Genomic DNA, 10,068 nt, shown 5'->3' with positions numbered 1-10,068 from the left:
AACATACAACCACAAAGCAGGTGTGTCTGTGAGCAGTTTATGTCTTATTATAAACCTCTCATGAGAAAAGATGGTACAGAGTTTTTGTAAAGTTCAGAGGGGATCTTTGTCAGCGTGCTTCTCTAGCTGCACAGTAGTAGACTGCACTGTGCTCTTGTTTTACAGGTTCCACTATAAGAGAGCCATTCTTTGCTGTATTTCCTCCTAAATCTCCGGACATATTAAAATCCTCTTTATATGTCTCTTCCATTTGGACATTTTTATAGTACAAATGTCCAATGAGTTTCATAGCTGTGTCTCCAGGTGACTGCTGGTACCAGAGCATCACCCTGTAGTCAGTTTTATCATGGCTGCAGGAAATCTGCACTTTGTCTCCAGGTTTTGTGACGAGATCAGAGGCAGACTGACGGACATCAAGACCCAGACAAACACCTGGATGAAGAGAGAAAACGTATTTACATTGTGATGGAATCCAAATGAAGCCATTTCCTCATTCATACGAGCTAATTGTATTTAAGTTCTCACCTAACAGGCAACAAAAAAAGAGAAAACTGATCATGTTTACTTCCTCAAGCAGTTAGTGTCCAAACTGTGACCCAGAGTTCAAGAGGTTTAAGCTTCTGACATGAGATCAAGCTGTCTGAGTGACTGACACCCAGCTGATGCTTCTACTGAGGTTTAACAGCATCACTGTAAACTCTCTGGATGGGAGGGGTCTGTTCAGGTCCGCTGTCGTCCGCTGTGTGATGATGAAGTGGCAAATGATGGCATGAAAGCAGAGCAAAGTGTGTGTATAAGAATATAGAGTTTTTATATTTAAAGTAGTTTATATAGACGGATTGCAATAATGTAAACACACAAAGGCAAACCTGAGACGAGGAACATTTATTCATGCGACACCTGCACAAATAAAAAGCTTTTACTCATTTCTTTTAGTGTTTCTCATTCCTCTGGGACTTCAAGTTAGACAAAACAATATAAATGCTTCCTGTTCAATAAATAAAATTGGTCGGCTTACGCGAGCTGCCTTTTTTTATTTCTCACAAACCTTTTAAACTCAAAAATAAATGACAAATAAACAAAATCTCTGTAAATCATGCGAATTCTTGACACAACTTTGACTTGGTGTTTTTAAAAATACATTTTTGGAAGTCAACTGAGAATCTTTGAAGACAAGAAACCCCCCCTTAAGTTGTTTCAGAGTTTTTGTATGAGGCCGAGGGGGTGTGCAGTCAGTGTGCATAGCTGGCTGCACAGTAGTACACGGCGCTGTGCTCGGGGGCCTTCAGGTCGTCTACAAACAGAGAGACATTCTTTGCCGTCGCTCCGCTCAGATCTCCAGTGATATTAAAATGTTCTTTGAAATTGTCCTCATATTGTTTGTTGTTGTAGTTCACGTGTCCGATGCGTTTCAGAACTCGCTCTCCAGGGGATCTTTGGTACCACTGCATGAGCGTGTAGTCGGTCTTTTCATGGCTGCAGACCAGCTGGACTTTCTCTCCGGGTCTTCGGAGAAGTTCTGGAGGAGTTTGGTAAACTTCAACACCCAGACAAACTCCTGGAAAGAGAGAAAGATGATGATGATGCAGAAACTATAAACTATAAAGGGAATATTCCTGATTAGGGCTGCAACTGATCATTTATTTTCATTATGGGTTCATCTGCAGATTATTTTCTAAATGAATCGTCTATGAAATGTTAAATGGTGACAAAGGTCCATCAGAGTCTCTTATTCATGTTATTATGATATAAAACAGAGAAAAGCAGGAAGTCTCCATATCTGAGAGGCTGAAACATTTCTTAAATGATAACTCTATTATCAAAATAGTTAGCGATAATTGTCCAGTTGATTATTACTCTAAGCTGATGAAGTGATTACCAATGAGCCAAGATAAAAAGAATAAAGCTGACATGATGTCCTCGTGTCTGAATGAACTCTGAGCGGCTCCGTTTACTGTGGACTGTACATCCTCCTCCTCCCCCAGCCACATCACATCCCATCGTGCTGATGAGTGGAGCTGCAGAGTATTTCCTGAGCTCCAGCTCCACCTACTGGAACTATAAAAGTCAACTCAAGAGCCCCTCTGTGCTTTCTTTGATGGCTCAATACTTGTTTTGATGGCCCCCCCCCCCCCATAGTCTGGCTGTCCACCCACAACTGTGTAGACAATGAGGGTGATGCTCTCCCCTGGACGCTGTCTGTACCAGTACATCTGGTTATGAGAAACATCTTTATTGTGGCTGCAGTTCATCTCTGCAGATTTGGAAACAGACCTCCAGCTGATTTCAGGGTATTGGGTCACATCCTGGCAGCGACCTGTGTGGAGAAGTTTTTTAAATGATTTACAGGGTGTCAAATTACTAAGTCAATATATTTCCTGTTCTGGATTTCTTTTCAATGCTAACAGTAGTTTGCTTTATGAATCGCATGCAGACAAAACGGTATTAGAGCTGCAACTAACGATTATTTTCATTATTAATTTAATCTGAAGATAATTTTATAGATTCATTGTTTGGTTTATAAAATAGTGAAAAATGTCCAAGATCATCAGACCAAAACCTGAAGATGTTCACTTTAATAAAATGTAGAAAAGCAGGAAGTCTCCATATTTAAAACAGCCTTTTCTGAACTTTTTGTGTGAAAAATGACACAAACGTTTAAAGGATTTGTTTTAATAGTTTGTTATTATTTGTCTGTCGATTGACTGAAGGATTAGTCGTTGCAGCTCAAACAGTGAAAAAGATTTAAATATTTGACTTAAATCTAGTGTTACTCTGTTTTATAGTCCATCCTGTTTCCATGTCAGGAAACACACTAACAATAAAACCTGCACCCATCTCTTCCTCTCTCAGAAATATTAGTTCTTATCTTTGTACCTTGAAGCCACAGAGACGAGAATACAAATGTGACGAGAGCTCGAGTCGTCATAGAGATGCTGTTAACATGAGAAGCAGCCGCAGCAGACATGAGGAGTGTCTGAGGCGGCTTTTTATAACGGGAGGTTACGTTTCTCCACAGAGGACCTCCCACTAAACTCTCCAGTCCTATCAGAACAACCACATTGGGTAGAATGTCTTATTCCAGATGCACAGAGCCGTCAGCTGTAATGCAGAGATGAGATGAGGTGTGCAGAGGTTTCTGTACGGAGGAGCAGTGATCTGTAGCACTGTGTAAACTAGCAGCACAGAAGTACACTGCACTGCTGTTCAGGCCTTCAACTGTTAATGTGCACTTCTGATTTGTGTCTGCACTCCCTTCTAACTGCACAGCCAGTCCAGGCTCTGGGTTTCCAAAGGTTGTCAACATGTATCCCAGGAACTGCAGATTATTATTCTTCGTTTGTTTGTACCAGAGGATTCTGTCGTAGTTGTCAATACTGTGCGAACAGCTGATTGTGGCTGTTTTTCCAGGTTTGTCCAAGAACATGTCAGCTGGAGTCTGGTGGACTTTGTCACTGAGAGAGGAACCTGTGGAGAGAAGTTCATACAAATCATACAAAATACAACAATGATCATAAACACGGTAGATAAAAGAAACAGTAATATCTAAATGGAAATAATGTAAAAACACAGCTTAAGATGTCTTTAAAGAGTTGTGATATTACCTGAAACCAGAACACAGTTAAGAGCAAAGCAAAGGAATACGATGAGCATTTTGTGTTTTCTGAATGTTTGGTGATATTGAAGAAAATCTGATCATCTGTTTGTCGGGACAATGAATGAAGTCGTTGTTCCAACACCCTCTTTGAGTAAACCCTCCCCAGTCTTCAGGTGGGAGGTGTCATTGTGCACAATTCATGTTAAAGGACTACCCCCCGAGGATGTTTATCAGGAGTTGATGTGCACCTTGTCTGGTAGCCTCTGACTGTATGAATGTGTGAATGCTGACGTGTTGTAAAGCGCTTTATAAATGCAGAGCAGTCGCTGTCAGTGTGTCGTCACGTCACAGACATGAAGAGCTACAGCTGGGAGTGTCTCTGTGTTGTACGATGTTCTGTGATTATACTCGAGGTCCCCCTACAGTACAGCAGATAAATACACTCACTAACCACCAACAGTGCACTGTCTGGGGTTTTTGTTCAGCTCTCACATGTGTCTGTATCACTGTGTTCACTCACAGCACAGAAATACAAGCCGTTATCTTCCGGCTGCACATCCTTCACTGTGAATGTCCCGCTCTCAGCGTCAGGCTTGGTGGCTGAAAACTTCTCCTCTTTGAAATCTCCAAAGTCATGATCTTTGTTGCTAGTTGTTGTGAACACGATTAGTTTCACTGTTTCTCCTGGCAGCTGTCTGTACCAGTACATCTGGTAGAAGTTAATACCCTTGGTGTGGCTGCAGTTCATTGTTGCATCTTCACCCTGGTTTTCCCAAAGTGTGTCCGTCTGTGTGACATGGCTTCCATCAGTTAGACCTGTGTGTTAACAATAAAGGTTACCTCGGCTAATCTTTAGGATTTGTATGGTATTCTTTGACTTGACTTCCAAAATGACGTGTAATTTACCTGAAGTCCACAGCAGAAACAGTGATAATCTGAGCAGGTGTGTCCTGATGATGATCTCCATGTTGTTGGACACAAACTGAGTGTCATAGAGAGACTGAAGAGCTGCAGGTGGGAGTGTCACTGTTGGATCACGTGAGCTGCTCATTAAAGGTGGAGTATAAGTGGCACTGCAGGCCTACGGCAGTAAATCCCTCCCCTGTAGATTACCTTTACTTTAGATCAGTAACTTTATAAAGTTCTGTAAACGTGACGATCCTCGTTGTTCTGCAGTACGGCAGGTACCATATGAGACTCGCACCCGGACGACCAGAGAAGGTGGTAAACCGTGAAACCGTGATATTTAACCATAGAAATCTCACAGCGTTACAACCCTACTTCGGGACGACAGGGAATGTTGTAAGCATGTATGTATAACTATCTTAGCTGAACGAACACGCTAAAAACCAAAAGGACGCAGTAACGAAGTAAAAACAAAAGGTTGCAGTGATTTACATTATGATGCATTCAGTAAAGGTTTTCAGCGTAGTACTTTAGAACGTTTTGATGTGTTGAAAAACTTGTTTTTGGTGAATAAAGTTGTTTAAAGGATGTTTTCACAGCAAATATAAAATAAATATTAGAGAGGGAATATGACCGGTTTAACTTCCTAACCAGCTGTAAATCTAAATATCTCAAATATATTTAGATGTAACATATCAGCCTGGCATGTTCATTTCATTTCAAAGCCTTTTATCTGCAGATATCAGCTCCAAACCATATAGAGAAAATGCTGAAACAATCTTTATTTCATACAACACCACGAGGAGTGTGGTGTCAGAATGGTGTCAAAGCAGTCGATACAATCTTCACAGGCTCGGTTTAGAAGCAGGCTGCAGGTGTTCAGCACGTTGTCTCTCTGCAGACTGATGAAGGAGAGTGTTTGTATTGACGTGAGGGGAATCTGCAGCACTGTGCCGACTGGCTGCACAGAAATACACACCACTGTCATTTAAGGAAAGGTCAGAAACAGTGAGGCGTGAATGTTTACGGGGATCTCCGTCAAAGCGGATTTTATTGGATGCAGATTGTCAGTCATTAAAATAAGAAGCAGCAGGTGGAGCCAGACACACACACACAGACCGACAGACAGTTCAACAGTCACTGCTCCTACTGTTGAAGCAGGTCAGTGAACGCACCTTGACCCCTCTGTGTTGATGCATCTGCTCCACCTGGATCCTCCTGCACACCAACACACAGACCAGAGAGCATGCTGGGAAACTACAGCAACACAAAGGTCCTTTAAATCCTTCAAACTGCACATTTCATGACTTTCATTTGTACGTTCTTTCATTTCCCCACTCGACAGTCACAAAACATGTCTCCTTATTACTGTAGTGATAATATTGATCTGCAGTAATACAGTAGTTTCATATTTCATACTTTCTGTATGAAAAATGACACAAACGTTTAAAGGATTTGTTTTAATAGTTTATTATTTGTCTGTCGATTGACTAAAGGATTAGTCGTTGCAGCTCAAACAGTGAAAAAGATTTAAATATTTGACTTAAATCTAGTGTTACTCTGTTTTATAGTCCATCCTGTTTCCATGTCAGTAAACACACTAACAATAAAACCTGCACCCATCTCTTCCTCTCTCAGAAATATTAGTTCTTATCTTTGTACCTTGAAGCCACAGAGACGAGAATACAAATGTGACGAGAGCTCGAGTCGTCATAGAGATGCTGTTAACATGAGAAGCAGCCGCAGCAGACATGAGGAGTGTCTGAGGCGGCTTTTTATAACGGGAGGTTACGTTTCTCCACAGAGGACCTCCCACTAAACTCTCCAGTCCTATCAGAACAACCACATTGGGTAGAATGTCTTATTCCAGATGCACAGAGCCGTCAGCTGTAATGCAGAGATGAGATGAGGTGTGCAGAGGTTTCTGTACGGAGGAGCAGTGATCTGTAGCACTGTGTAAACTAGCAGCACAGAAGTACACTGCACTGCTGTTCAGGCCTTCAACTGTTAATGTGCACTTCTGATTTGTGTCTGCACTCCCTTCTAACTGCACAGCCAGTCCAGGCTCTGGGTTTCCAAAGGTTGTCAACATGTATCCCAGGAACTGCAGATTATTATTCTTCGTTTGTTTGTACCAGAGGATTCTGTCGTAGTTGTCAATACTGTGCGAACAGCTGATTGTGGCTGTTTTTCCAGGTTTGTCCAAGAACATGTCAGCTGGAGTCTGGTGGACTTTGTCACTGAGAGAGGAACCTGTGGAGAGAAGTTCATACAAATCATACAAAATACAACAATGATCATAAACACGGTAGATAAAAGAAACAGTAATATCTAAATGGAAATAATGTAAAAACACAGCTTAAGATGTCTTTAAAGAGTTGTGATATTACCTGAAACCAGAACACAGTTAAGAGCAAAGCAAAGGAATACGATGAGCATTTTGTGTTTTCTGAATGTTTGATATTGAAGAAAATCTGATCATCTGTTTGTCGGGACAATGAATGAAGTCGTTGTTCCAACACCCTCTTTGAGTAAACCCTCCCCAGTCTTCAGGTGGGAGGTGTCATTGTGCACAATTCATGTTAAAGGACTACCCCCCGAGGATGTTTATCAGGAGTTGATGTGCACCTTGTCTGGTAGCCTCTGACTGTATGAATGTGTGAATGCTGACGTGTTGTAAAGCGCTTTATAAATGCAGAGCAGTCGCTGTCAGTGTGTCGTCACGTCACAGACATGAAGAGCTACAGCTGGGAGTGTCTCTGTGTTGTACGATGTTCTGTGATTATACTCGAGGTCCCCCTACAGTACAGCAGATAAATACACTCACTAACCACCAACAGTGCACTGTCTGGGGTTTTTGTTCAGCTCTCACATGTGTCTGTATCACTGTGTTCACTCACAGCACAGAAATACAAGCCGTTATCTTCCGGCTGCACATCCTTCACTGTGAATGTCCCGCTCTCAGCGTCAGGCTTGGTGGCTGAAAACTTCTCCTCTTTGAAATCTCCAAAGTCATGATCTTTGTTGCCAGTTGTTGTGAACACGATTAGTTTCACTGTTTCTCCTGGCAGCTGTCTGTACCAGTACATCTGGAAGTAGGTAGCACCCTTGGTGTGGCTGCAGTTCATTGTTGCATCTTCACCCTGGTTTTCCCAAAGTGTGTCCGTCTGTGTGACATGGCTTCCATCAGTTAGACCTGTGTGTTAACAATAAAGGTTACCTCGGCTAATCTTTAGGATTTGTATGGTATTCTTTGACTTGACTTCCAAAATGACGTGTAATTTACCTGAAGTCCACAGCAGAAACAGTGATAATCTGAGCAGGTGTGTCCTGATGATGATCTCCATGTTGTTGGACACAAACTGAGTGTCATAGAGAGACTGAAGAGCTGCAGGTGGGAGTGTCACTGTTGGATCACGTGAGCTGCTCATTAAAGGTGGAGTATAAGTGGCACTGCAGGCCTACGGCAGTAAATCCCTCCCCTGTAGATTACCTTTACTTTAGATCAGTAACTTTATAAAGTTCTGTAAACGTGACGATCCTCGTTGTTCTGCAGTACGGCAGGTACCATATGAGACTCGCACCCGGACGACCAGAGAAGGTGGTAAACCGTGAAACCGTGATATTTAACCATGGAAATCTCACAGCGTTACAACCCTACTTCGGGACGACAGGGAGTGTTGTAAGCATGTATGTATAACTATCTTAGCTGAACGAACACGCTAAAAACCAAAAGGACGCAGTAACGAAGTAAAAACAAAAGGTTGCAGTGATTTACATTATGATGCATTCAGTAAAGGTTTTCAGCGTAGTACTTTAGAACGTTTTGATGTGTTGAAAAACTTGTTTTTGGTGAATAAAGTTGTTTAAAGGATGTTTTCACAGCAAATATAAAATAAATATTAGAGAGGGAATATGACCGGTTTAACTTCCTAACCAGCTGTAAATCTAAATATCTCAAATATATTTAGATGTAACATATCAGCCTGGCATGTTCATTTCATTTCAAAGCCTTTTATCTGCAGATATCAGCTCCAAACCATATAGAGAAAATGCTAAAACAATCTTTATTTCATACAACACCACGAGGAGTGTGGTGTCAGAATGGTGTCAAAGCAGTCGATACAATCTTCACAGGCTGCAGGTGTTCAGCACGTTGTCTCTCTGCAGACTGATGAAGGAGAGTGTTTGTATCGACGTAAGGGGAATCTGCAGCACTGTGCCGACTGGCTGCACAGAAATACACACCACTGTCATTTAAGGAAAGGTCAGAAACAGTGAGGCGTGAATGTTTACGGGGATCTCCGTCAAAGCGGATTTTCCCTTTCACGTCGTCCTCTGTGTTTATGTAATTCACATTCAGATATCCCAGAAGCTTCAGAGCTTTATGTTCGTCTTGTTTGTACCAGAGAATAACATCAGCATTTGTTACGTTGTGTGAACAGTGGATCTCACTGGCGACAGATTCACCAGTTTTCTTGGTGATGAAAGGAGGCGTTTGGAGGACACTGTTGGTGTCCGCGGCCCCTGTGGAGAGAAACACAAAAGATTTTAAATACTGAAATGATCAGCTGTGCAGTGTCTCCCTCCTTTTGGAATATTCTGGTGTTTCTCACCATTATTTCCCGACAGATGAAGGAAACAAAGTATAAAGAGCGTAAATATCATGTTAAAGAAGTTTAGATGTGACGCCGTCTGCTTCCCCTTCCAGACGAGAGACTTCACTGTTACAGTTTAATGAGCCGGGAGGTGTCAGAGAGGAGGGCGGGGTTTCATCCTGCTGCTCTGAAAAACATCACGTCAAACTTCTATTCAAATCACGGGAACTAACAAAATCCTAAAAAAGGGTTAACTAACTACATGCAGGAAATTACACACAGTTAATGACATAATGCCTCATTTACATATTTAAACATCACATGTCAGAACACCTTTAACACAACATATAATTGTGTTAATGTGAGTCATGAAGTGGGGAAGTGTCAGCTGATATGTGTGAGCTGTTTATTTGAGCCTGTTCACCTTCATGCAGGAGTTCATTGGAGCTCGTCTTCACTGAACACATGAATACTTGCTGCAGTGTGTCGATGTGTTTCACAGAAGAAGTACTGCAGTATCTGGAAGGTGGAGCTCAATATTAAAGAGTGCAGAAGTTATTGGATGCAGATTGTCAGTCATTAAAATAAGAAGCAGCAGGTGGAGCCAGACACACACACACAGACTGACAGACAGTTCAACAGTCACTGCTCCTACTGTTGAAGCAGGTCAGTGAACGCACCTTGATCTCTGTGTTGATGCATCTGCTCCACCTGGATCCTTCTGCACACCAACACACAGACCAGAGAGCATGCTGGGAAACTACAGCAACACAAAGGTCCTTTAAATCCTTCAAACTGCACATTTCATGACTTTCATTTGTACGTTCTTTCATTTCCCCACTCGACAGACACAAATCATGTCTCCTTATTACTGTAGTGATAATATTGATCTGCAGTAATACAGTAGTTTCATATTCACAGCTGATCTATAAGACAACATCTGATCACCACGTGCTGCTACTTTGC

General features: G+C 41.9%; 1 protein-coding gene and 3 gene segments (V, D, J or C); all 4 read right to left on the bottom strand.

Moving 5' to 3' along the window:
• Nucleotides 1-953: 953 nt before the first annotated feature.
• Nucleotides 954-1,991, bottom strand: LOC115011736 (Ig heavy chain V region MOPC 104E-like). The segment is given in 2 exon segments: nucleotides 954-1,558; nucleotides 1,880-1,991. Coding segments are annotated over 2 exon segments (438 nt in total).
• Nucleotides 1,992-4,002: 2,011 nt separating this feature from the next.
• LOC115012076 (T cell receptor beta variable 2-like) lies at nucleotides 4,003-4,600 on the bottom strand. The segment is given in 2 exon segments: nucleotides 4,003-4,414; nucleotides 4,505-4,600. Coding segments are annotated over 2 exon segments (396 nt in total).
• Nucleotides 4,601-6,128: 1,528 nt separating this feature from the next.
• On the bottom strand, nucleotides 6,129-7,146 carry LOC115012075 (T-cell receptor beta chain V region CTL-F3-like). The segment is given in 2 exon segments: nucleotides 6,129-6,757; nucleotides 6,895-7,146. Coding segments are annotated over 2 exon segments (441 nt in total).
• A 142-nt stretch (nucleotides 7,147-7,288) lies between these two features.
• LOC115012068 (tripartite motif-containing protein 16-like) overlaps nucleotides 7,289-10,068 on the bottom strand; it is a 10,164-nt gene continuing 7,384 nt past the window's right edge. Inside the window, exon 2 of the mRNA XM_029437510.1 lies at nucleotides 7,289-7,593. Coding sequence (XP_029293370.1) covers nucleotides 7,366-7,593 — 228 coding nt within the window. The 3' untranslated portion in view covers nucleotides 7,289-7,365. The remainder of the gene's footprint in view (nucleotides 7,594-10,068) is intronic.

The sequence above is a fragment of the Cottoperca gobio genome, chromosome 8 (genome assembly GCF_900634415.1).
Source record: "Cottoperca gobio chromosome 8, fCotGob3.1, whole genome shotgun sequence".
Lineage (NCBI taxonomy): Eukaryota > Metazoa > Chordata > Actinopteri > Perciformes > Bovichtidae > Cottoperca > Cottoperca gobio.
This window is presented reverse-complemented; position numbering and strand designations above follow the sequence as displayed.